Source organism: Seriola aureovittata, chromosome 2 (assembly GCF_021018895.1).
Source record: "Seriola aureovittata isolate HTS-2021-v1 ecotype China chromosome 2, ASM2101889v1, whole genome shotgun sequence".
Lineage (NCBI taxonomy): Eukaryota > Metazoa > Chordata > Actinopteri > Carangiformes > Carangidae > Seriola > Seriola aureovittata.
Window position 1 is genome coordinate 16,323,438 of NC_079365.1, and position 26,945 is coordinate 16,350,382.

The 26,945-nt window shown below is 40.8% G+C and overlaps 3 protein-coding genes across 20 annotated transcripts in view; all 3 read left to right on the top strand.

Moving 5' to 3' along the window:
• Positions 1–8,113, top strand: part of wnk2 (WNK lysine deficient protein kinase 2) — a 28,028-nt gene extending 19,915 nt beyond the window's left edge. For 10 of the 13 annotated variants that reach the window (XM_056397723.1, XM_056397750.1, XM_056397756.1 and 7 more), the window contains 10 exons: positions 85–956; positions 1,498–1,555; positions 1,681–1,745; positions 1,878–2,467; positions 2,577–2,809; positions 2,912–3,142; positions 3,341–3,439; positions 4,257–4,301; positions 4,419–4,756; positions 5,470–8,113. In XM_056397723.1, coding sequence (XP_056253698.1) covers positions 85–956; positions 1,498–1,555; positions 1,681–1,745; positions 1,878–2,467; positions 2,577–2,809; positions 2,912–3,142; positions 3,341–3,439; positions 4,257–4,301; positions 4,419–4,756; positions 5,470–5,739 — 2,801 coding nt within the window. In that variant the 3' untranslated portion in view covers positions 5,740–8,113. The remainder of the gene's footprint in view (positions 1–84; positions 957–1,497; positions 1,556–1,680; positions 1,746–1,877; positions 2,468–2,576; positions 2,810–2,911; positions 3,143–3,340; positions 3,440–4,256; positions 4,302–4,418; positions 4,757–5,469) is intronic. The other 3 variants (XM_056397733.1, XM_056397823.1, XM_056397742.1) reach the window with 2 other exon arrangements.
• Positions 8,114–8,349: 236 nt separating this feature from the next.
• LOC130175949 (inter-alpha-trypsin inhibitor heavy chain H3-like) lies at positions 8,350–18,700 on the top strand. 3 transcript variants are annotated; one of them, XM_056386674.1, is made up of 22 exons: positions 8,350–8,502; positions 9,111–9,271; positions 9,415–9,519; positions 9,810–9,972; positions 10,098–10,208; positions 10,569–10,697; positions 10,787–10,903; positions 11,065–11,233; positions 11,338–11,448; positions 11,763–11,944; positions 12,085–12,264; positions 12,362–12,483; positions 12,970–13,220; positions 13,559–13,603; positions 14,691–14,762; positions 15,361–15,459; positions 15,853–15,897; positions 16,221–16,328; positions 16,505–16,673; positions 17,916–18,064; positions 18,287–18,371; positions 18,460–18,700. In XM_056386674.1, the coding sequence occupies exons 1-22, from the start codon at positions 8,431–8,433 to the stop codon at positions 18,572–18,574; spliced, it is 2,760 nt and encodes a 919-aa protein (XP_056242649.1). In that variant the 5' UTR covers positions 8,350–8,430; the 3' UTR covers positions 18,575–18,700. The 3 variants fall into 3 exon arrangements, with proteins under 3 accessions (XP_056242649.1, XP_056242669.1, XP_056242659.1); XM_056386694.1 differs by lacking the exon at positions 15,361–15,459; XM_056386684.1 differs by lacking the exon at positions 14,691–14,762.
• A 1,258-nt stretch (positions 18,701–19,958) lies between these two features.
• Positions 19,959–26,833, top strand: il17rc (interleukin 17 receptor C). 4 transcript variants are annotated; one of them, XM_056393776.1, is made up of 15 exons: positions 19,959–20,035; positions 20,419–20,684; positions 21,009–21,243; positions 21,829–21,932; positions 22,045–22,159; positions 22,250–22,291; positions 22,406–22,524; positions 23,027–23,083; positions 23,181–23,235; positions 23,335–23,552; positions 23,919–23,972; positions 24,069–24,120; positions 24,238–24,333; positions 24,665–24,703; positions 24,800–26,833. In XM_056393776.1, the coding sequence occupies exons 2-15, from the start codon at positions 20,577–20,579 to the stop codon at positions 25,480–25,482; spliced, it is 1,977 nt and encodes a 658-aa protein (XP_056249751.1). In that variant the 5' UTR covers positions 19,959–20,035; positions 20,419–20,576; the 3' UTR covers positions 25,483–26,833. The 4 variants fall into 4 exon arrangements, with proteins under 4 accessions (XP_056249751.1, XP_056249743.1, XP_056249772.1 ...); XM_056393768.1 differs by having other exon boundaries at positions 19,960–20,035; positions 20,342–20,684; XM_056393797.1 differs by having other exon boundaries at positions 20,007–20,039.
• Positions 26,834–26,945: the final 112 nt, after the last annotated feature.

The window sequence follows — 26,945 nt, forward strand, 5'->3', positions numbered from 1 at the left end:
TCTCATGGGCATTTGATGACTTTCAAAAAATATTTTTGAATCTTGTGATCTTTGATAAATCTGGCTTATTTTTTCCTCCTGCAGAAGAGGGGTCATCCTCTACAATGTCTGGTGGCAGTGGAGGCTTCTCCTATGATGTGTATGGATTCTGTAGTCCTCCAATAATGTCCAACACAGACCCACTTCTTTTTGCCACTCTGTCACCTCCTGTGTCTGCTCCCCCAACGCTTCAGTCTGTATCATCAGTGGAGCCTGTGGGCAGCTCAGTGCAGCCCAGTGTGCATCAGGCTCAGCCAGCCAGGGCTCAACCTTTGCCCCCGCCGTCCCCACATACATCTTTCCCAGTGGATGAGCCACAGGGATCCCCTCTGGGTTCCATCTCCCCAATCCACGCCGCTCAGCAGATGGCTGACATGACATGTCCTGTTTCTATGGCCGAGGAGGTGCCCTGTTGCCCTCTGGTCATGCCGCTATCTCTGGATGTGAGCGGTTCACAGGGTGGGCCTCCTCTCACCCCACTTCCCCTCCAGGAGCCAGGTTCAGCCAAAGAGCCGCTGTCTGTCTCTTACACCTCTGCAGTGCGAAGCGAGCGACCACAGCAGCCTGTGGTGCTCCACCAGCCTTTTTCCAGCGTGGGAGGGACCAAAGTGTCCTCACTACCCCAGAGCCCAGCGCCATCCCAGCCGGGAGCAGGGCCTGGTGAGTCAGATGGTGAAGGACGGCTTGGCCGTGGGGGCTTTGTGGACAGCACCATAAAAACACTGGACGAAAAACTAAGGAACTTGCTCTACCAGGAATATGCTCCCATGTATCCATCAGGCAGTGCTGCAGAGACACCAGGCTCTGGCACTGAGTACATTCAGTCTCCTCCTGGTCCAGACAGCGCCACAGGAGGGTCAGGAAACAGCACGCCAGGGCCAATGGGGGAGGGACGTTACAGGGCAGGAGAACAGCTGGTAAGTACAATAACACCAGTCATTAAGGTTTTTCACATTATAAATTACAGGTGGAATATTTTCACTGTATAGTAGAGTATAATGAAAACAGTTTGATTGACAACAAAGTATTGCATATGCATACATGTTTTATTTTGTATTTACAGGCATTATTTGTGTGAACAAACCTTTTACAGCATCAGAAAATATAAAAAACTTAGATTCAGTTGCTATCTGGATGTAGTCTATGCATTAAAAGAACTATCAATCTATTTTGAAATTGTTTAGTTTTTTTACAAAATAAAATGATGTTTTATCACATTTTTATCACCATTTTTTCTTGTATTTCGATTTGTACATTGGGAATTCAAGGGAATTATGGCTGTTATTTGTTGTACGTGAAAAACATCACATATTGGAAGGGTCTGCATTCTGCCATATATTCTAAATACAGGCAACATTAAGAAGTATATTACAGGACATTGATTAATGGTTTGTATCTGTTTCTGTATCTAGTTTTCTCATGTGTTTTGTTCATCTCTCATCCTGTCACCTTGATTAGCCTCAAATTCCAGAGAGAATGGATAGTTTGAGCACACTGAGTGACTCAGCCGTGTGTGGTATGTACATCGTACTTTAATTAATGTGTCACAACTGGCATCATTAGCTTTTGACTGAATTTATGTGTTACTGTTAGTTTATTACTGCAGTGGCTTAGTATTCAGTGTTGTGGACATTTTTGCAGCTTCGCTGTCAAGAAGACACGTTCCTCATTCTGCTTCCTGCTCCGGAACAAGAGGTCGATTTAAGGTGCGAAAGGGATATTTTCCTCACATTTAGGGGGAAGTAGTTCTGTCTTTCGGATTAATTCCCACCGCAATTGCTACTGGAGAAGCATCATGATGCTGTAGGAATACTCAGTCTGTTCTTTGCTTTTGGCAGATCATCTCTGTTCCTCCTGAAGTGGCCAACAGACGCGATGTGAAACAAAGGAGCTGGAGCAGCGCCGCCTCACCGGCGCACCCTGTAGCATACAGTGAGGACCATGTTCAGGCTGAGGCCATGGTTACCTCCACCACAATTGGCCGTTTCTCTGTGATAAGCACTGAAGACGAAATTACACAGAGAACACGTTGCAGCCGCTACTCTGCCCCGCCTGATTTCTACCTGGACACACCTCCTTCCATGGCCAAGAGGGGCTCCCTGCCCCGTGCCCTGACCTCGAACTCTGTCCCTGTGGACGTCACAGTCCATGCTCGCTTCCTTTCCTCTGACTCGGGGGCTGAGAGTAGCCCTGCAAAGCTGGCTCCTGCCACCCCATCTCAACATACTCGCTCCGAGCGCAGAGGAAGTGACCTCATGAAGAGGGCAGTGGCCTTCCTCCGTCGATCAGGGCGCAGCAGCAGTGTGCAGAGCTCTGACTCACCAAGTAGGCATGGAGGTGTGCATGGCTCAGCCTATGGCAGCAGCGATAATGACTCAGAGATGGAGGACTCGGACATGAAGAGGGAACTACAGAGACTCAGGGAGAAGTAAGCATAGCCAGTGGTTTACTTTCAACCTAATTTAGTGTCTTTACTTGAAAATATTTTGTCATTTAGCTTGTAAGTGACCAGTATATTCCTGCCTTCACCCCCTCAGACATCTGAGGGAGATCTCTGAACTGCAGGCCCATCAGCGGGGAGAAGTGGAACTGCTATATCGCCGGCTTGGCAAAGCCCCTCCTTCTGGCCTGGGTCTGTCACACGTTGCACCACATGCCGGCCGTAGAAAGAGATCCAGCAAGCACAAGCTGAAGCCTGGCAAACTTCTCAGCCCTCTGGTTCAACAATTTAGAAATGTCACAACCAAAACTAGTGACTCCAGCAGATCCAGTCAGTATCTTTTTAGAATCTCCAGCGTTGTAAGTCGAATATTTACAAGGAGTGTACGATTCTGATGCTTGTGCGTGTATCTTTGTGTGTGTGTGTGTTCAGGTGCTGCTACAGGTACAGGTGAGCCCACGTTGAGTTTAAATGGCTCTCCAGCCAAAGGGTCTTTCCCCACTCACGGCAGGGCGCGGTCGTGCACGAGCCACATTCCCTGCTCAACCTCAGAGCCTGTGCAGACTCAGCAGCCCTGTTCTCTCAAGGGGTCTTTGTCGTCTGATAACATTTACGCTGGATTACATGGAGACGGCACCGGCACACAAGTTCCACCCGGACAAGGTGACCACAAGCGACACAGTTCTTACACTAGACTGTAAACCTCTAGATTTCACCAGATCTAGAACAGCAGCAGATCTAGAACAGAACAGCAAACTCTTCTTAACAACTATGGTGGTTTATTTAATAAGGTTGGGTATTTCATTGTGTGCTCCTCTTACCCTGGTGTCTTTCTCCCTCTTTGATTATACTCCTCTACAGGCTGGTCTAATTACCCTCCACCATCTGAGAGAGTGACCTATAAATCCAGTAGCAAGCCACGAGCTAGATTTCTCAGTGGGCCTGTGTCTTTGTCTATCTGTTTGTATCTCCTCTTTTCTCGCATAGCGTCACTTGTTTGTTTTCCATATGTTCTATATCTCCTCTTTAATCTCACTGATATCCTTTTTTTCCGTCTTTGCCAAACCGTTCTGCAACACTACTGGGTTTTCTTTTGCCTCGCCTCATTCTTATTACTTGCTTTCACCTTGTGTTCTATGCTTGCACAGAAAGATATTGTTTATTCAAACCCCCTGAAGATTAAAGTTTGTTCTGAAAAAGTAAACTTTTGATTGATTAAATGTTTTTTATCATTTTAAAGGTTATTTCAAAAACCCTTTCCAAATGTGAATCATGAATTTAAACAATTTTCATAGACCAAGAAATTGCCCAATATAATAGTTCGACCTGTTGCCTTGTTTCAGATGTTTGAGGTTTGGATAATCAAAATTCATTATAATAGTAATGGACATTATCTCACATTTCAAGTGTCTTCTACTGATGCTTCTGCTGTTGTCATCCACCATGCATTACTAGGCAACGGACTTTTGCATGTCACATGCACGCCAATCTGTCTAACATTTCTAATCTCTCATCTCTTTTTAGCCTCTCTCTTTTCTTACCTCTGCCTCTCTAACAATCCAAGCTGCACTCTCAGCCTCTCACATGGGCCACCTGCATGACTTTTCTCTTGTTTCAGGGGACTTATTGCTTTGATTACCCATTTATTTTGGTTTTACTTTTCTGCTTTGTTTTGCGGCAGTATTCAGAAGCTTTGTTTTGCACTGCGTCCTGTTATTGATCATCAATACTAAGTAATGCTAATGATAACTTGTATAAGGTCTTTTTTATCTTTTAGGGTCAACACTGAAGCGACTGTGTCTCGGCAAAGAGCGTGGCAGCAGTATGTAGAATTACAGTGTCTCACTAAAATGAATCTCAATTTATTGAGCTTGCTAAATTGAGCTCAATAAACTTGGTGTGTGTGTGTGTGTATGTGTGTGTGTGTGTGTCCTCCCAGGGTCTGCGGCCGGATCAGGGGCTTTTAATCAATCACAGCAGCCGCCTACTGGTGCCACACCTCCTCCTCATCAGCCAGTGATGGGACTGGCCCAAGCTCAGGCCAATAACAGCAACAACAAGACAGCCACATACACTGGCACTTCAATGAGTGGTAATGAAAGCAATCTGCCTGAAGACTTGCAACGGCTGATGGACGACTGGGCCCAGGAGGTTCTTATTGTCACCCACAGGCCACGCACTAACTCTCTGAGCATCAGTGGGCAGCACCTGTGGGATCATGTTGTACCTCGAACACATAGACAACTGGCTAGTGCTTCAGATGTGAGTTTCATGCTAGTGAGTTTCATGCTAGTTATGCAGCATTATGCTACATATACATATATGTGTATGTATATGTATGTGTGAATGTATATACACACACACACACACACACACACACACACACACATATATACATATATACACATATACATACACACATCATATAAATATATAGATATATAGATAGATAGATATGATAAGTTGCATTCTTGCTCACTGATTGTTCTTGACTTCCTAAGACATATTACCACATACTGTAAGATTGTTAATGAATGCCTACACAACACTGATGCAATTTGTGCTCTGTCAGAGTTTCTGCCATTTTACCACAAGGAAATTAAATTTACACCGCACATTTCATTACAAGTAGTGTGCTTTACAGCGAATGCCTATTTAGGTAAGTCGTTTATTGACTTGAATATCACAAGACAAACAGCAACTAACAAACAACAAGTAACATGTACCGAAGAGTGTAATAAATGTAATTCAACGACAGTGAGGAATGCTACATTACATCCACCCCACAGACACTTTCACACAAACGTGCTGTAGCTAAGCTTGAGAGACTAGAGAAGTTTACAGTTAAGTTTTAAATGTGCTACAGGTTGTCAGGCAGCACACTACAAACTATATATACTTTGTGTATTTACTTACATAGTTGCATTGTGTAAACGTAGTTAATCATTGTTGTGAAGTTGTGTATCTGTCCACTATCTCATCCTTTTTAGATATCATCATGGACGGCCTCTGGTCCAGAGGCCTGCAGTCTGCTCCTGTCATGGCCTGACAGCCCGGGGTCAACAGTGATGACCACCCCCTCCACAGGACCCCATCCCAGCTATCAGCTACACTCTCCTGCTCCGTTAAGGGCCTTGTCCTCCTTCCCTCTCCCTTCAGGAGTTTTTGCCTTTCCTGCTGTGCCCTCAGCCCAGGACACCCCCACTCCGGCTCCAGCTAAATCATATCAGCCGCCTGACCCCAAAGCCAGGACTCTCTAACCTGAGTAGCATTGCGTCTTCCAACTCTATTACCAAAAAGAAATCTCATTATACTCCTAGTCAATCTTATGTGCATATACTGTATATATTTAACCAGCATGTATGTAACCATATGTACATACTCGTCTCTATTCTTGACTTTTATTTTGTTTCATTTGCATCAACATACCTCATGTCCATATTGCAGTACATAATCCTTGAGTGCAGTGTAACGGTAGTAGTACATTTAAAGATGTATAGTTAGCCCAGTCAGGCTTAAAAAGTGCAGATTTTGTCATTGCTTACATATCTTTCCACTCACTGAATGTACATAACGTACTGTCCATTCATCCTGTGTTTATATAAATAGTTCATGTTTGTGTTGCTCATATCACTCCTATATAGAAGCTGCCGTGTGTATATATATGAATTCTTGTTAGTCTGTACATAGCTCCTGTGTTTGTACAGTTAACATTAGATAATCCATAGGTTGGTGCTGCAGCTCTGTGTCTTAATGCAACACCTTATTAGCCACCATCATGCCGTCACTGTGAAGACTTGACATCCTGGTCACTAGGACCGGTTGCTTTACTCTGCTCTCTCAGTCCAAGGATAGGTTTCATTCTTCATCGATGAAATGCTTCCAGCACAAGCGCTTGAAATATCCTTAAGAGATTTGAATGAACTTGAACTTTATCTTCAGGTGAAAAAAAAAAAAACACCTGTGAGAGTGCCTTGAATTGCAGTTTCAGTTTTCTGGAGAAAAGCAGACACTAGAGATTCTATATATGCTTTCACCTTCAAAGGTAAATAACATGATTTGAATAATGAATGTGGATTAAAACGTATTTGATTTACAGAACAGAACAACAGATCATAATTAATCACAATAATCTGGTCATGTTGCAGTTGATAAAATATCAAAAAGTCCAAAACTGAGTTAGGTAATTTAATATTTTAACTGTGGGTTTTTCCTTGTTCACTGATTTTCTTGTGGGATTGCTCTACAAACTGCACCACAGCCTGCATGAATACACTGATATTCTGAATGTGCACAGGTTGATGTGGTGAGTTACAGGAGGATATTGTGAAGAGAAACTGGCACTGAAACCATACGACAAGGAGGGCTGAAGGACTCAACATACGAGTCAAAATCATAATCATCCCATACCTCTGCTGATGCAGTCTGTAGCTTTATATATTGTTGCCTTTGTGGTTTTTAAGAGATTACTGTGTGGTTGGTTGTTGTTTGATAAAAATGCTGATGATATGACGATGTTAGTGACGTCATGAAGAATGTGAATTATTGAGAAGCAACAACTGTTTGACATGTTATTTGTACAATGCATAGGTTTTGTAAGTCATGTTTATTAGATGCTGGCCTCACACGATCATCTGGCTCATACATCTAATTGTATGTATTACGGCTTAACTCAAAGATCTCCACCAAATATTGCACTATCACTGTTTCGGTTATTTCAATAGTAACGCCTCAAAAACACTTTCAATACTGACTTCTCTTGTCTAACTTCTTTAATTCCCTTGTGGAGAGTAGTTTGTTGAATGCATCAGTGTTTTGATGTATCCTATGAAAACAAAGCAGTAGCAAAAATCTATGTAGTCAAAAGCAGGATGGACATAATGAGTCAGGCAGTTCTTCAAAACTGAGACAGCCATTGTAAACACATCGCTTAAGTGCAGACTGAACTTAACAAAACGGTTACTTTCAATTTTAACGCAACATTTTTTTTTTTTTTTTTCAGTTAAAGGAGTAATCAATTGATTTAATACTGCACTTCCGTACAGTTGGGGGTCTAACAGTGGTCAAGATGATACAGACAGAGGCTGAGATATCCTCACTGTTAGTCCCCAGTACGGGTGAAGTTCCAGAAACGCTGGAGCCTGCATTTCCCATAATACAGCTCTGTAACATCTTTGACGTCATTAGAGTTATTTTTCAAATTTGGGAGAGCTTTTTCTAGAGCCACAGAAGACATTATACAGCAGTTTGCACAGGCTAAGTAGTAGCCTACTCCTTGTAATGAGTAAACTGAACTTTATGTAAATTTGTGCCCCTATAAAATCCCTCCATGTTTGCAAAAGTGTGACAATATTTTGATTTAAGCTTAATATTTGTCTTAAAGGCAGAATTTCTTTCATGATGACTGGATGATGATTTTGTTTTTCTTGAGAACATGTCCTATCCTGCTATTTTCTTTGTGCTTCACACAGTAATTCCTGTCTTTGATCTCTTTAACGCTTGCAGTGAAAGCTAGTTGTATGTTTGCTTTTGCCTGCTGTTTCCCTCACACTTTCCTGACCTCGTCAGATCGGTTCTCTTTCACAAAAGCTGTACATACGTGAAGACAGTAATAATAAATTCATTTTTGCTTGACACCATGCGGTGTTAGTCATGTTCTTGTTTCATTCACAGTTCACTCTGAGCAGATCAATCCTTATTTGTCTCTTGTTTTCAAACCAGTGTTGTCTGTGTGTGTGTGTGCGTGTGTGGGTGTGTGTGTGTGTGTGTGTGTGTGTGTGTGTGTGTGTGTGTGTGTGTGTGTGCTTGTCACATGCAAGTGAGGCAGGAGGAGAGAGAAAGAAGAATTTGCCCTTTTAAAAAAAACTTATGTACACATTAATGCTGTCCTTGTCTGTTTGAGTTTAAAAGACGGTTTCAGCCGCCCGGGCTGCACTCTGGTGGGAGCCATCATGGAGAGAGCTGTGGTGCAAATCACCCTCTTTGGGCTGCTGCTGGCTTTGGTTACCACACTGCCAAACAAGGTAAGTTCACAAAACCTAAACGACAGAGCACCACACAGCAAGGACACAGAATCTATATAGATGTATCTATATTACTGTTCCTCTGCATCTTTGTCAGTTTCATCAAAAAGCGCAGGTTGAAGCACCTGCTGGCTCTCTACCGTCGTTGTGGTTTCATGTTCATACGTGTTTTTGAATGTGCATTAATGTTCAATACGTCTATCCACGCAGTCACAGTGGAGGGTCTCAACTCACTTTTAGGGACAAAAAACAAACTATATTTTAGTGTTAAGACTTGGTAAAGGTTAATTTTATGTTGAGGAAAACCTTAAGGCCAGAGAAGGTCTTCAGGGACTTTGTAAGTCAATGTAATGCAAATGTTTTGCACACACACAAACACACACACAAATAGTATCACTAGTGTACATGTGCAAAGTCATTGTGATATCAAAATGAAAAACAATGAGAATGGGGTGTTTCTGTGGTTAGACCAATGAGATTTCTTTGATACCTCCCACCAATGCTGTGTTTTTCAGCTTCATCTGATCTTTGGTCAGCTAGTTGTCAGCCAGTGATCAATGAAGCCTTTTTTTTTATTATTGTGAAATGTGCTTCCCATATTTGCTCAGGATGACTGGGACATCTACAGCTTTCACATCAACTCCACAGTGACCGCTCGTTATTCTACTACTGTCATCACAAGCCGTGTGGTCAATCGTATGGAAGAGTCAAAGGAAATCGAATTCCTTGTCCGGATTCCCAAGAACGCCTTCATTAGTAAATTCAGAATGTATGTGAAGCAAAAGTGACCTGTGAATATTTACAAGAATTTTCAAATAATGAATTACACATAAAAAAAAAAAAAATGCAAATAACTCATGGGCACGTCAGGAGTATGTTTATAAACAAGGTCTTTTTCTTGGTCTTCTTCAGGTTTATAGAAGGACAGGTGTATGATGGCATTGTGAAAGCTAAGGAGCAAGCTCAGCAGCAGTACACCGAGGCTGTGTCCCGTGGCCAAAGTGCTGGGCTTGTCAGGTACAACATGGATCAATAGATCAATTTATTGTCTTATACAGGTGGTTTTTATGTTGAATTTTGTAGAACACGCTCATGTGTCCTTTGGGAAAGGAACAAAATAAAAGTTAAAAAATCTCCAGGTTTCTAAAATCCATCAAATGCAACAATCTCAGAAGAAAAAAAATCGCTGTTTGTTTGAATTAATCATGATTCATACCCACACTAAGTTCATAACCTGTGATGAGGGGCCACAAGAAGACATTGTTTCAATTTAATTAAAGGGAGTATGTTTATGGTCTGTGTTGCAGTTCTGTGGGGAGGACCCTGGAGGAATTTAAGACCTCCGTGACTGTCGCTGCTCACAAGAAGGTGACTTTTGAACTCACATATGAGGAACTACTGAAACGCAGGCTTGGCAAATACGAGCTGCAAATCCACGCTCGCCCCATGCAACCAGTCAAAGACTTCAAGGTACGTCTTTCCTGTTGGTATCTACTCTCTGTTCATCCAGGAAAAAAATAAAAGAAATAATGCCGTGGTAAAACCATCTTTCATGGTCCCAGCTTCTAACTACTGTGTTTTATTCTCAATGCCAGGTTGATGTGTACATTCACGACAAAGCTGGCATCAGTTTCATTGAGGTTAAAGGAGGACTAAGCACCAAAGCTCTGGCTAATGCCATCACCAAAACACATATAGGCAAACAGGTACAGCATGCAATGACACATGATTCTGATTGCATTTAACTTACATGATATCTTATTCTGACCCATATTTAGCTGTTTGACTCATAATGTTGTAACCCTAACCCTAACCCATAATAACAATGTACATACCACTATTGCTCATCCTTGTGCACAGTGTTCCTCATTCATATTAATATACAGTATATCTACATGCACATTTGCAACAGCACTTTGTAGTTAGATGGCAAACTGCATTTTTCTTCTACCAGCAGTTATCAACACCATGCAGTGTCAATATGGATGAATCTAATCAAATCGGATGAAATAGAGACTCATCTCTTTCACCAATGAAACCCATTTGTTGATTCTTCCTGTTTCCAGGCGTGGGTGCATTTCTACCCCACAGAGGACCAACAGAAAACGTGCGACAGCTGTGGAAAGCAGGGTATGAATGGAGATCTGGTTATTGTTTATGATGTCAACAGGGATTCCTCACTCGGACACATCAAGGTACAGCAAGAGTTCACTTCCTGGAAGACTATTGACTATCTTCACCTGTCTTTTCTAACTAATCCAAATTTCTTCTTACTCCCCTCAAGAAATCAGATGGCTACTTTGTTCATCACTTTGCTCCATCTAGTCTTCCCCGCATACCAAAGAATGTTGTCTTTGTTATTGATCAAAGTGGCTCCATGCATGGCAGAAAAATACAACAGGTACAGTGTGAGGAGGCATTTTAGTTTTTAGTTTACTGTATGTTACTTTTACGGTCAACTTTATTTAGTACACAATTTAAGAACGCACATGAAACAAACATTATTAAATGGTATCTTACTTGAAAAAAAGTTCTAATGCATAAATATTTTTTTTTCCTCAGACCAGAATAGCATTGATCCATATCTTGAATGACCTGTCAGAGGATGACTACTTTGGTCTCATCACTTTTGATGGCTCAGTTTCTCACTGGAGACGAGAACTTGTTCAGGCCAGCAACAAAAACCTGAATAGTGCCAAGAAATTTGCTCAGGGTATTACAGATAGAGGAGGTGAGGTTTTACAATGAATATATTTATTTTGGAGTGTCAGATTATTTCAGAAGTATTTTACAGCAGAATGTCAGGAATTCAACATTTTTCTCATCTCATTTTAGCCACAGACATTAACGAAGCAGTGTTGGAAGGAGCGAGGATGCTGAATGCGCATCCCAGAGAAGGCTCAGCGTCGATCCTTATACTTCTCACTGATGGAGACCCAACCTCAGGTAATGATAAAAGACACATGCACAAATACTTAAAGAAATAAATATATGGTCCCTAACAGCACAGTCCATTTTTAAATGACCTGTCATTGATTTGACTACAGTCTTTTTCTCAGTTCCTGTCTCCTGTCAGCTGATTAAAACCCACCTGTGCAAGACTTTGAAGATCATGGACATTTCATTTTAAATGACACAAACACTATTAACAATTAAGTCTGTGTACACACAGTAACTTTCACTTATCACAGGAGAGTTGTTTGATTGTACCGTGTCAGTTCGACTTGCCTATTTAAACCATGTGTCTTGTGTCTTTGCAGGGGTGACCATTCTTGAAACAATACAGTCAAATGTCAGAAAGGCAATTGCAGATAAATTCCCGCTCTACTGTCTTGGTTTTGGCTTTGATGTCAATTTTGACTTCCTGAAGACAATGTCACTGCAGAACAACGGTGTGGCACGACGGATTTATGAGGACTCTGATGCTGATTTACAGCTGAAGGTGTTTTTGAATTGCCTTCCTTCACATGATGAATACTCTGCTCATCATTTGAATCTGCTACATTTTCACAGACAAAACTGAGCATAGTTGACTGTGGAGAGATGAAGCATTCCTATGGTGTCCTCAATGTGTGTCAACAGGGTTTCTATAAAGAGGTGGCCACTCCTCTGTTGACGGACGTGACAATGATCTATATGGGTGGGACCAATCTAACCCAGACTAATTTCAGCCAGTATTACAACGGCTCTGAGATCGTGGTGGCCGGTCAGATCACTGACAATGATATCGAAACCTTCACCCCACAAGTTCTGGCCATTTCAGTAAGGCTCAATCCACACTGCACATCAGCTGTAATCTTCTCAGAGAGTTGTGAATGTCCCTGTGTATACTTAACAATTCATTTGGACTATATGACAGGGGACTAGAAAGGTGACGTTTTCTGAGTCAAACGTCACTGTGGAGTCCACTGAAACAGTATCTGACGGCCTCATCCAGAGGGTTTGGGCCTACCTCACAGTGAAACAGCTTCTGGAGAAAGAGTGAGTGTAATGTCGACCACCTTTTCTCTTTGTTCTTATTTGTAATCAGTTATTTATTTATTCATATTTCTATATAATCAATGAATTATTGAGTCTATGAACTTTAAGAAAATATTGGAAAAGGCCCATCACAGTTTCCCAGAACCTGAGGTGACATCTTAAAATTGCTGAACCAGAGAATATTTATCACTTTTGCTATGACTTAAATGATTTAATCAATGATCAATTATCAATTGTTGACTGATTTTATGTCAGTCAGTCTTTGGCCATTTCCCCAGGGCTCACAGAAATAAACAAAAGCAGGTTTCTCATTTCTAGCTGATGATTTTTCTCTGAAAATTAAACAGCAATGTTTGAAATATGCACAAAGTGGGAGAATGCCAGATGGCTGCAAAATTTGTCTCAAAAGATAAACAATTTCCTCACACCTTACTGTCACGTCAGCTATGACATTTAAAACATATGTGTACACGACTCTTGACACAGGCTGCAGTTATCTGAACCTGAGAAGGAGCAGGTGAGGAAAGAGGCCATGGAGCTGTCGCTGAAGTACGGCTTTGTGACCCCGCTCACATCCATGGTGGTCACCAAGCCTCCGGGGGAGAACACAGACGTGCTTCATAAACCCAAGGAAGGGGAACCGCCACAAAGGGAACGTATTCTAGGGCATGGTCAAGCCGCTCCAGGAATGTTTCCGATGGGGGCAGCTTCAGGGATGGGGGCAGCTTCAGGGATGAGTGAGCATCTACAATGTGAACAAAACATACAATTGAAAATCAATAGTATTCAGCTTCTCTTTTTCTCTTTATTTCAGATGAGACATGTTTGCATTATTTGGTATCAGGCGGTGTAATTACAATGCAGAAATACAGTTATTGAATTTAATGAGAACTATAGATTCCCTGTATTCAGTTTGTGGGTATCGATAAATCAAATTTCAAGTTTTGGCTGTGGAACTGAACTGAAAAATTTGAGCATGAAATACAGTCAATGAACAAGAATTAAGTGATTAACCAATTGATTATTTTGTTTCATGTTGTATCTTAAATTCATGTTGTTTTCTTTTTCTTTTTAGAGGACCAAAATCTGAGAATTGCTTATGAATCTGGCTACCCTGCAGGTATGACATTAGCACATACATACATATACACTGATCTGATAAAACTACATTACATCTATTTTATTGTATGTAAAATATGGCCCCGGTCAGGGTTAGAGAATGGAGTTGCCTGTCATTTCCCGTCACCCTCTGCAGAGCCTAGTAATAGGTCAAACCTTTTGGCCCATTTAACTGTGTATTGACAATAATTACATCACCTCCGGAAGAAGTAACATGAATCCATAGCCATGTGTGCTCGCAACCTGCAGATGAAGGCCAGGACTTCGGCAGTATGAGGCACAGCTATAAAACATTTGTAAGGACATTGGAGAGATCATGATGGGAAGTTATATGAGCAATGTGAGGAAGCCTTACGACAGTTATATGTTTCTTTAGGGATCATTCAGCAAGAGTTGTAAGTGGTACTGCTTGAATAAGCGGTGCTCTGGCTAAGACCACAGATCATTCAGTCCTTGTATAATCTAGCAAAGTCTTGGTGAGGTTTGGTCTCTGACATGACAGACCTCTGCTTTGCCAATGATGTAGTTCTGTTCTTCATCACACTCTTGGTCCGCTTGGGTTGGGAGGTATGAAGAAGCATTGCAGGTTCTTGTTTACCTGTGATGGACTGACAAATGAAAGTGGGACTGGTGCAGTTTTTTGCCTTAGCCTGAAGACAAAGATCTCTCTTTTCTACCTTCCAGCCTCCCCTATCACACATGTAAGAATTTTGATGTAAGATAAAAATTTGGCTCGCCCCTGTTGGTCACACTGAGGAGCGTCTGGAAAAAGCTCAGAGTAGGACTACTTCTGTGTTGTGTTGAAAAGGAAATAGTTTTAGAAAATAATTTTGAGGTAGTTGTGTCATAAATACAAAATCTCACAGTTTTTTCTTTGAGGAAATTCTTATCAGTAATACTAGCAAAGACTGCAGTAACTTTAAATGTGTAATATTCAAATTTTATAGAGGCGTTTCTGAATATTACTAGTTATATTGTAGTTGTAACTAACATGTACATACAAAATGAAAAATGACATGAGATGAAAATGTACATATGCAGGATAATAACAGATGTTTAATAATTAAATTTGACTGTTTATTTTCCAGTTTTCAGTCAAAGGAGAAGCGGGCGCCCTCTTTATGGCCTCACTGCACACAGCAGTACAAAACAACTTGCAGGTTAACTTCTATTTCTGGGCCAATTCTGACTCATACTTCAAATTTTGTAATTATGGCACCAACCACCTATGTTCAACTAACAAGCATGGAGGCAGTGCATACTTCCACCAAGGCTGGACAATCCTGTAAATTGATCCCTCCAATGATAAATCAATCAATAAAAGATGCAAAGATCATATAGCCAAATAGGAAAATGTCCCCCCTCTAAAAAAGAAAAGTTATTTCAGGCTATGTCTTCAGAGTATGGACACTAAAAGCGTTTTCTAAAAGATTTCCACAGGTGAAAAAATTATAAATATGATTTAATGTGAATTAGAATGTATTTTAATACAGGAACCAACAGATTATTAAAAATGAAAATACATTTATGTAAAAACAACAGTACATGAAAAAACACATTATGACACTTTTGTGAGTATTTAAATCAATATTAGATTAAGCCTGTGGTTAATTTTGTTTTTAGTGGTTTGTTGTAAAGATGCAGTTAGCTGTCAGAATATAGATGTCAATTAATGCAATTTCCTCTTCAATTAATTCAATATCCTCTAATGATTTGTAATATAATGTATATAACTGGCTTTGTGTACATTTTTTACAGGAAATTATCATCTAGTGGGCTTTCAAGACGCTTCGGCTTTTGATGTAGAGGATTATTCATATATATTGCCCACCATTGTGGCACCGGCAGCAGCCACTGGTAGAGTAATGCATTGATTTAATTCATTGTATAGTTTATGTAAAATCTATCTGTTTCTGTTCCCTCACATAGTTAACCCAGTTAGAGTTCAATAGTTTCTTAGTAAAGACAATAGAAACGAATACACAACAAAACTGAGTACACTCCTGGTCAATATCGCTATAATATTACATAATAACAAATCCTGTCCATTTTATATAATTTTATTTGTTTTTAGCCAAAGCAAGAAGAATGAAGCCAATTAATTTGAAAAAAACTAATTTTTTTCCTCATTAAACTATAATCAAAAGATCCATATTAAAGAGCAACAAAATTCAGTCCATCCTTCATTAGAGAGATTCCATTCTTTTATTTTAATATTTTTGCATGTCCGCCTTTACTTACTACTGACAGATTCGATTCGTCTGGGTCCTCCTTTATTCTCTGTGCCTACAGATGGTAAGTTCATTTGGGTTCCTCCAATCTTGTGAGTCTGAGAGTGTAGTAGTAGATGTATTTAATTCTCTATTGCCACAGACATGATTTTACCTTGGAAATGTAAATCTCAAATGATTTCCTAACACACTGTTTGATGCCTGTGCCGCAATAGACGTACATATCTACTGATCACCACCAAAGTCCAGATTTGGTTAGAATACTCATTATCAAACATGTTGTAATGCATCTTTATTTTGGTTAAATTGTAATTGAGTGCAAAAGCAGTTTATTTTCAGGACATGTGTTTCCATCTGCTCCGTGACTTTGTTTCTGCGTATCTCTAGTTCCTCTATCCCACAGGTTTTTGCTAAAACCTGAGAATCAGTCTCTTCCACTATGCTTTGATGTCACTGGAAATATCCGCCTAAAGCTACTTCACTATCCCAACAGGGGTCAGTAATGTTCCTCTTTTTGCCATCACTATTTTCCTTCACATTGATGATATATACCTTTCGCTCTCCATGTGTAATAGAAAATTGTTGTCTTTTTGTCTCATAATCTTTGTGTTAGTTTCAATCCATATTTACCACCTAGTTTGAGGTGTGCATTTGTTCTTCTGTTCTACCAGAGCTGTCTGTGAACGGTGAGCTTGACTCAGTAGCAAATGGAGGCTTCAAAAAAATCGTCATCCACTTACAAGCTGACCAGTATGTTGAGGTTTACACCAATGAAGTGACTATACAAGATGGGCAGACACTGACGCGCCACACTGGAGAGGATCTCATCACGGTTGGAAGGTGACTTTGAACTGTAATGGTCAGGAATTCCACCATGATGATGCTCAGTGGTGTGTATAGGTGTGTGGCCTGAGGTCACGTCAGAGCGACTCTAGTTCAACAGTTCGGGAAACACACTTATTGACTTCCTAGCTGAGATTTACATGAAAGGAGTGAGTCCACTCTCATGTCCATACACAAAGATGAAACATACCACCAGCAGCCATCTAACTTAGTTTATATCTCTGTGGTCCACCAAGAAACATTACACTGTCACAGCCAGGTAGGCTGTCTGTTTCCTCCTGTTTCTAGTCTTTACACTAAGCTAAGCTACGCTAAGCAGCTGCAAGCTGTAGCTTCATATTTACTGTAGAGACATGAATGCTGGTATCAGACTTCTCATCTCAGCATGAAAACCAATAAGCATATTTCCTTAAAAGTTGAACTTTTACTTTAAATCAATTGCCCCTCTGGTTTGACATTAGGCTAAATGAAAATGAAACACTGAGGCACAGAAATATTCCAGTTTAATTCATGTTTTATCAAAAGGAGCTGTTTAAAAGGGCAGGGCAGCGCCAATCACTGACAATACACATGATGTTGAATTCGTCATTAATTCGCAAGTTATAAACACCTGCAAACTGCTTTTTATAACTGAAGCACACTCCCACAGCTGATTTCAATTATTCTAGATGATAAGAGCTCTTGTCAGTAATGTATTGGAGTGTGAAGACTCTTTGATTAACATCTTCTTAGCTCTGCTGACACTTTATCATTCTTACTGATGCATCTTGTGACCTCACGTGCGCCCTGCATAGCTTAGCACCTCTTCAGCCAAGACACACTCACCGGGCGCTTTATTAGGAACACCGCACAAATACTGAATTCGGCCTCCCTTTGCTCTTTGCTTTATCTGTTGTCTATCTCTCATCAACGAGGTGTTTCCTTCCACAGAACTGCTGCTCACTGAATTATTGTCTTTTTTGCACCATTCTGAGTAGAAACTCCCGAGACCCTTGCGTGTGAAAATCCAAGGAGATCAGCAGTTTCAAAAACACTCACATTAACTGAAGCTCCCAACCTGCATCAGCACAATTTCATGTGTTGCACTGCTGCCCCATGATTGGCTGATTGGATAATTGCATGGATAAGCAGATGTACAGGTGTTTCTAATAACGAGCTTGGGGAGTGAAAGTGAAATTGTGAAATGACCTGTGTGGGTGTATGTCAACAAAAATTAAAACAAGGTGCATATTTTTCTAGTGTGACAGTGATTAAGAGGAACAAGGAAGTAGATGTGGCAGCCGGAGATGTCCGCATTGTTATCTTAGTTCATGAGAAGGACGGTGAAAAATTCCTGTGGCCGGTTTTAAGACAGAAGCCATCTGACAACAACACTGAAGGAATTTTAGGTGGGTGTGTGTGTTCATATGTTCATCTGTGCACAGCATGGAAAACTGTTGAGTTTGCGTTTATGATTTAATATCAGGTCAACAATATATTGAATCAATATTTGCATCCAGTTTGGTGGTTGATAAAGAAATAATGTATTAATAAAGAGGAATGTTTTTGAACTGTGTCTCTTTAAGTGATTCATTAGTCATTTCTTTATCATTTGTCCTTTGTGTGTCCAGTTCTAAAGCCAGCAGTTTATGAGGAGGTGCAGCAAACTCCCTTATCAAAACTCAAGATCAAAGACCAGGAGATTGACGTCACCAGGTACTATTAGTTGGTATTATAAAGAGCTATAGAGAGTGCTATAATTATCATCAATAGCCAAAGATTAATTTGTGTTTTTCCTGTGTAGATCCAGCGCTGTTGACTACAGTTTTGTCTCTCCCACAACACTGGACTGCTGGCTCATGTCTGCTGAGTCTGCCCTGCAGAGAGCCCTGGATGATTTCATCGTTGCACAGCTTTAACTGGGAACCACATTGAATCACTTGAAAAGATTTAATTTAGAATAAAAATAAGACAAATGCTAATTCATCATGGGAAAAGACTCTCAAGCTGTTACTAATATAAACAAATAAAAAGCATCCCAGATCTTTGGTTGTCTTGAACTTAATTAAGTAATATGTATGTAGTGGATTTGTCAGATGGTGTCATGGTTTCATTTTGTAAAGAATAATACTTCCAAACTTAAGAATTTCATTCTAAAAAAATGATGGATTTAAAACCTTCGTTCTACAGCACAACAGCACGACAACAACTTATCTTCCAAAGTGGCTTGAATGCAGAGTTGTCAAATCCGGTCATCGATTCGACAGCTTTATTATTCACATAAAATTATAAGGTTAAAATCAACGGCATAAAAGTAAACTTAATTAACCATGCTGAGTAACAGCAACCCGTGGTCAAGCACTACATCATTACTACAGGCTTTGTAAGAGCCTAGTTAGCAGCAGAGTTGATCAATTCTACAGTCTCTTGCTAAAATAACCTTCTGATAAGCATCCAAATACTCAAGATTAACCAGTAACCAGTGTATAAACATGTATAAAATGGAAAAGTTCAGGGTCAGTGTACACGGTTTGTTTTGAGTCTGGTTTGAACACATTTCCCAGGAGTGAGGCAGATAGGGCTTTTGTATTTAGTTCACCATTATGTGGTAAAACCAGTCGAGCTGCTATGCGTGTGTGTGGTTGTATTTCATCTGGGATTGTTCTCCCTCGAGTGCATTACTAGTGCAGATGGAAGTGAGTGGATTCTTTTGAGCAGAAGTGATAAACTTGTTTGTCATGGCATAGTTTACTGGGAACCACAAAGGAAGGAATCCATGCCAAATCCATGTAACAAGAAAAGCAACATATAATACATTTCTGCTAACGAGCCAGCTGTAAAGTGCCATCACTGTTTAGAAAGCAGGCCTGTTTATAAAACTGCTTTAATCCACTGTGCAAAGGTGGAGTCGTGTTTTGATGAAAAAGTATTTGTGAACTTTGATCCATCAAGGTTGTGCTGGTTACACAGTAATGAGGGAGTTTTAATGGTGGCCTTTAATATGATAAGGGACTGTGCTGAGACTAAATCAGAGATAGACGAATGGAAAGAGAGAGAGGGAGAGAGGGAGGGAGAAAGAGAGAGAGAGGGAGGGAGGGAGAAAGAGAGAGAGAGGGAGGGAGAAAGAGAGAGAGGGAGGGAGAAAGAGAGGGAGGGAGAAGAGAGAGAGAGGGAGGGAGAAAGAGAGAGAGAGAGAGGGAGGGAGAAAGAGAGAGAGAGAGGGAGGGAGAGGGAGAAAGAGAGAGGGAGGGAGGGAGGGAGGGGCATCTCTTGAGTCAGGTCTCTGACATGTTCTCATGACTCACACACTTCCAGACTGTTTTGACAAGGTGTGGAGCTGAGTTTCCTGTGGAGAGGAAACATTTCAAGAGCTAAACACAGTAGGTAACCTAGATGATATTCCTATGGGGGTAATTTGATACAATTTCTAATGTTACGTTAATTATACACATTTATCTCATAGCACTGTTTGCTTGCGTCATGCCTGAAGGTGTGTTAAGAAGGGGCTATTCAGTTCCCAGTCATTGCTTCTGCTAAGGGATTTGTGAACTTGACACATCAAGTCAGTCTTATACCAGAAAACTATTGGAGATAGTTTGCTTTAAGTTTTATTCACAGCAAAGAAAGAGCTGTCAAAGAAAACCTACTCCGGCAGTCATTTACAGTAAGTCTCTTTCCCCCCCCAGGCAATAAACAAAGGTGAAACCCAGGTAGTGTCCACAGCAGCTTGTCACGATTCACTGATCGCCATACAATTGTGCAGTTTCTTCCAGGATATTATCATTACGTTTATCTCTAACCGAAAGTCATGATGGGGAGGAAGACTCTGGACTTGTTAAACATTTTCACGCTGCTCTTGGAGAGAAATACGTGCAGACACCGGCTGTAGGACTCAAACCTTTCTGAGTGACCCGAGACAACATGTATCTACCTGGATGGTTCATTTGGTGGGTTTCACTGACCATACCCATGTCAGCCTGTGGTTTGGAGGTTTCTGGACATGACAGCGATGAAGTCATTTGCTCACAGGTACTGTAGTGCACACTGCTTGGATACACTGAAGCAGATATTTCCTGTGCTGCAGTACAGATTACACTTTTAATTTCCTGTCAATATGGACGTACACTGCTCTGACATTTTAATTTCCCTTCTCACTGATTTAGTGTTTTATACTCAAACAGTTAATAAAAGCAGGCAAAGGGTTTTATAGCCACCTACCATCTGCTCACAATATAGGGCTGTTGTATGTACATTAATCCCCAATATCGGCCTCTGAACAGCAAATTTTTGCTCTCCAGACTGATTGAGTAAAATGTAAAACAGTTTTTCCTGTCAAATGTTGCTTCTTTTAAGGGTCTCTCTGAATGCACCATGAAGGATGAGATACCCTTTCTGCTGGAGAATGATGCTGTGGATGTTCTAAACCTAACGGCGTATTTCAAGCTCTGCTCAAAGAGCAGCGAGTCTTGTACATTATGTCTGGTGATAGACATGGAGCTCCACATCCATCCCGATAACGACACGGAGGATGAAGACCACTCTGGGCTTGATGGGGAGGATTACAGTGAGGTGATGAGAGATCCAAAAGGTATAAACTAAGACTACATGCAGCCCACTGTCATGTCATTACTTGCTATTAAATGACCGTACTAACGGTTTTGTATGTTTGAATCCATTATCCAATCCACTGATTGGTCTTTGTGTTACTGTGAACCATCTCCCAAAGTCTACCACAGGTTTTTTAAGTGATTTCCTGACATCAGGACGGCTATTGAATTCCTTTTATTTCAGTAATGTGTGAAAATCAATTTGCAGAGACTTTCAATTTGCTTGTAAAAGGCAACCCATCACAGTGAAGAATTACTCTACTCTTCTTCTCTACTGTTTGTCAAAGTTATAAACGACAATGTAGTTAATGTAGTTACGAGCGGAAAGTCTTTTTAACACCATCCAAGATCTGACAGTGAGCTGTAAAAGAGTAGTGTTGTGGGATGTTGGGAAATCGTTACTGGAAGAATGAATGAGCGCAAACATGGAAGTTGATTGGAAAAGGATCATGTAAAAGGAATGTGAAGAGTGGGTGTAGAAGTGAATTTGAAGTACTTTTCTGACAGGTAAAATTACCTTTTCTGTGGCCCTCATCTCTGACATGTTTTTCTCTGTGTTACAACAGCCTCTGTGACAGTGTGTTACAACACACCGTCTACCATACCCACATGCAAGAAGGTGGAGTTCACGGTTAATCACGCAGCTCTTACGCAACAAAACCAGGCAAAGGTACAGTAGAGTACTGGATTATAAGCTCTGTGTTGTCAGTGGAGATATAGTGTGTCACTTCCACCCAGCTTGTCTTATAAACTCTGTGTGTATGTGTGTGTGACTTCTGTAGGTGTCCATGGTGATTACTGAGCCACCTGGGGTTTCCTTCAGCACTAAAGTGTTTGTTTATCCTCATGAATTGCTACATCTAAAACAAGAAGTTATCGCTCCTTCTCTACATGAAGGTAAAGTTTGGTCTTTCAGAGGTTGAGAAGTCAGAAGTGTCTGCTACAAATATGGTAACAGTGTGTGACACATACTGTATCTGTCCTCAGTGTGTTCCCAGAAGCTGAAGAAATGTGTGAATCAGTGTCGTGGTAAGAAAAAAGAAAAAAATCCTCCACATAACACATTATTGGTTTTCCTTGTGACGTTTTGTATTTGTATTCGTCTTTCGGCAATAAACCAGTTATTCTTCTCCTCTTTTTCAGTGCCTAAAATCAATATTACAATTCACGAAGACATGAAATACGTGGAGCTGCTGTTCGATGGCAACAATAACAGCGTCCCCTCTGTGTGCGTCCAGTATGAGCAGAACGGGACATGTCAGGTCAGTGTTGTTGGTGCCTAAATCTGGTGGCTGTTACAGTTTGTTATTTGTTTGGTGCAGAGGTGGAAGAAGAGCTCAGATCCTTTACTCGAGTAAAAGAAACAAAACCACAATGTAAAAATACTCAGTTATTAGTGAAATTTGACTTCTGTGTTAGTACAGATATTATCAACTAAATGTGGTAAATGTGATCATTGCAGGATGGCTCTTTTCAGAATACTACATTATTATAGCATCGTATTATTATTATTTCTGCATCACTAGACGGGATTTATTTATTGTAGCTTGTGGAGGTGGAGCTGAACTTTAACACTGTTGGGTAGTTTAAGGTCATATTTCAACGTTTTGGGAAATACGCTTTAATCTATTGCAGTTCCTTGTATTTTATAAGATAATCATATGTCACTGTGTATAAAATCCATATTTCTAAAGTAACAAATAACTGCAGCTGTTAGATAAATGTAGTAAAAAATTGATTTCTCTCTGAAATATGACTTTATAGAGTTGGAACAAGAAGAAAATCCCACTCTATTCTGTGACCCACTGCATGTGTCTCCAGGTACAGTCACTTACGCATCATGATGGGTTACTTAAAACAAATCAACAGAGCTGTGTCCTGCACAGATTTAAATGACTGTCGTGTTTTGGGTTTTTAGGCATGGTATAATCAGAACTACGTGCGCGCTCAAAGCTGCCCCTTCAGAAACACGGGTGAGAAGATTTATAGTCTCTTCTTCAGTTTCACTTGACAGGGTGAACAATGGGTAGTTAACCATTGGTATGCTGCTGTTTCCTGTATGTCTACTCCAGATCGATCCCACAGGAACGTGTGGGAGAACGTGTCAGTGTCTGTAAGCCATGGTCACTCCAACCACTATGGCTCGATGCTGCTGTGGAACATATCTGCCCCCTGCAGGCTGGAGGGTGAGGTGTGGCCCTGTCACAAAGAGAACAGCTGCAAAGAGATGAAGGGCCTCAGAAAACAGCTGGCAAATGGCAGTTGGAGACAAAACAGCAAAGGACTCTGGGTATGGAAACCATAGTGAGCCCTGTACCCCTCATTTTAACTTCTTTCCCACTTTTATTTCCAGTTGAGTGCTTTGAGTTTGGAAAAATCATCATATTCCACACTATCTAGTATCACATATATACTCTGTCTCAGCTTGTTTCAACACTTAATTGAAGCTCTATGATGTATACACTGAGCAAAACATCCATGTTTTTATGGCTGTACCATTGAATAAAATATTCCAGATGCCTTGTGCAAAATTTTATATACGTTTCACATAGTTGGATTCACAATCATTTAAAACAAATTTCTGGTGGAGGGACGACTGTTCGGCTGCACAGAATGTTTAGGAAACTAATAAGAGTTACAACTGTGTCCTCCTCAGGAGAAAACAGGGGCGTTTGAAGACATAAACCTTCAGCTCTCACCATGTGTTATGGTAAAGTATTCTCAACAGTCAGACAGAAAGTCATAGGGTATAAATTCCTGAAGCTGAATAACTGAATAACTCAGTCATGTTTATTTATTTGTGCAGGTGAAAGTAAAAGGAATGGGACGTGAGTTGGGTCCGTTCTGCTTTACTAACAGTAAGTCTGACACACTTTATTGATATAGAAACTGATATTGGTTGGGAGATGATTTACTGTATTCAGCTAATGTACAGTACCTGATATAAATTGGGTTCTGTTTTGTGGTCCTTGCAGCTGACAGGTGGCGCTGGAGTCTCCTGGTTGTCGGTGTTGTGCTGCTGGTTTTCTTGGCTGTGCTCTTATTTTATTTACATCACGATTTTGTCAAGAGTAAGTTTTTTTCTTTTTCTTTTTGGATCACGTGTGCTAAATATGTAAGAATACCAAGAAAAAAAAAACTGCAGTACATGAAGCAGACAGAGCAGTGTTTAATTTCTCTGCTCTGGATTTGGTAACTAACTCACAATAAAAAAATGTGTCGTCCAACTTGAATGGTATTTCCTCAGGGGCTTACCACAAAGGCTCCTTTCATTCCCCTCAAAGACCAAATCTTGTTTACTGGTTGTGGGGATTGTTCATAAAGTATGCATTCTTATGTGCATTTTACCCACACATATGTGCTGTACATGTATATTTACTCTTAAGTTTCTAACTTTTCTAGAATGGGTGTGGAGCTGGCATCATGGCGGATTTGTGAAGAGTAAGTTTTTTTTTTTCTACATTTCCTAAAAAATACATTAAGTCATGTTGGAACAAGCCAACTCTCTGACATTCATGTTGTTTTCCCTGTTCAAAGTCAGCAGAAAGGGTCACGTGGTGCTGCTGAGCCCCCCAGATTTGGATGATGGTCTTTCAGATTCAGTTTGTCGACTCGGCTCTCTGCTCTGCAACAAAGGCTTCAATGTATCTGTGGACCAGTGGAGCAGGAAGGAGCAGTGCACTCTGGGGCCTCTGCTGTGGCTGCACTCAAAGCTACTGGAGCTGGACAGCCGGGGGAACCGAGTTGTGGTTGTTTTGAACCGCAAAGCCATAGAGAGAACGGAGGAATGGATGCATCAGTACGAGGAGGTTATCAAGACAAAGGGGGAAGACAAGGGTCTCCCTCAGATGTGTTCCCCTTACTCTGACCTGTTCACAGCCTCCCTGTGCATCATTCATGCGGACAAGCAGCTGGGCAGGGCTGGAGAACGTTTTCTTCTGGTAAAATTTGACTCTCATCCGAGCAGTGACAGGAATCTACCAGAGCTTCTTCAGGGGCTGCCTCTGTTCCAGCTTCCCTTTCAGACTCAGGCACTCCTAACTGAGCTAACTGTGGGACACACTGGGACATCAGGTGGAAAGACATGGACACGGTGGAAATGGGGCGGCTCATATGGATGGAGTTCAAAGACTAAAGAGGGACAAAACCAGCAGAGGGCATCACTATATAACCTTGGAGTTGAGAAAAACTTGGAGACAAAACCCTTAAAGCATCCATGAAGGACAAGTTCATCCAAGTCATGGATGAAATAAAGATCTGACATTCTTTGGCAACAACCTATGTTGTGGTTGTTGTCAACAAATCCCATTAAAAGACCCAAATCAACAGTGGATGATTCTACCTCTCAGTACTTTCAAGGCCAGATGTGTCCACATACAGTGGCAAGAAAAAATATATGAACCCTTAGGAAGGACCTGGTTTTATGCATTGATTGGTCAGAAAATATGATGTAATCTTCCTCCATCCTGTGTCTTTAATGAAACCAGTCATTAAACATTCATAGTGCTGGTGGAAACTCTGGACCATTATTTCTACAGAATAGCTTCAGCTCAGCCGTCTTCTGTCTGTTGTCAACATTTCTCTTTAGGTCATTCCACAGCGGCTCTGACTGGGTTAAGGTCTGGACTCTGACCAGTAGCCACAGAACTGTTGTCTCCATTAATAGACAGTTTGTCTAAGGGTGGACTGAGGAATATTTTTTACTCTTTGACATGACTCTGTGACCCGTTCCAGCTTTATGCAAATCAACAATTCTTGTTTGTAAGTTTTCTAAGAAGTCTTTTTTTACAAGTCAAAGTAGCTCTAACCCACACCACCTCCAATCTCCAATTAGCTTTTGTTTATGCCATTAGCCGAAGGGTTCACATACTTATTCCAGCCTACACTGTGAATGTTTGGTGTTTTCAGTATGGACATAAACAATACAATGATTTAGATGTTATTAATTAAAAATGATTGTGTGTGTTCATACTTGAAACTTTGATGAAGATTTGACCATATTTTATTAATTTATACATGAACAGAGGTGATTTCAAAGGGCTTACACTTACTTTTCTTGCCACTGTAAGATTTGAATGAATTTCCTATGACATCTGGGCACTGGGCAGTTTTAAGCAAACATTATGCAAGCAGGAGTAAGTAGTGCATCTGTTTAGGTCTGTTCTAAGCTGAGGATTTGATGCATTTGTGAGTATTAAGTGCAGTAGGATGTGTATGACGGCCTCACAACAAGCTGCAGTGCCCATGTTTTGTGTACTGGAGGAACATGTCACATGTCAGTGTAACAATGTGGCTCACTGGTGTCTTTTAAGTTGTTTTTGGACAACAATGGAGCTGTATGGCACAGAGGAATAAGCTACACCAGTCATTAAGTTAAATTATCAATTCATTGTTTGTTTTGGCTTTTTTCCCACTGAATCTGGTGATTATATTAAAAATATAAAATATAACAAGTCATATCCTTTAAGCTGCAAAATGTTTAACCTAAAATCCCTCAGACTAAATATGTCCATGTAGGACTACTGTAGGTCTGTGCACACTTGTCTATAAATAAATGTGCTTATTTCTGTGCGTGGCAGATCCCGAGTTGTGATTGGTCAGCTTTAAAATGTGCGGGGCGGTGGATGTGATTGGTGTAACCCAGTCTCGGTTTACGCTCACAGAGAAGCGCTTGTTACATGCT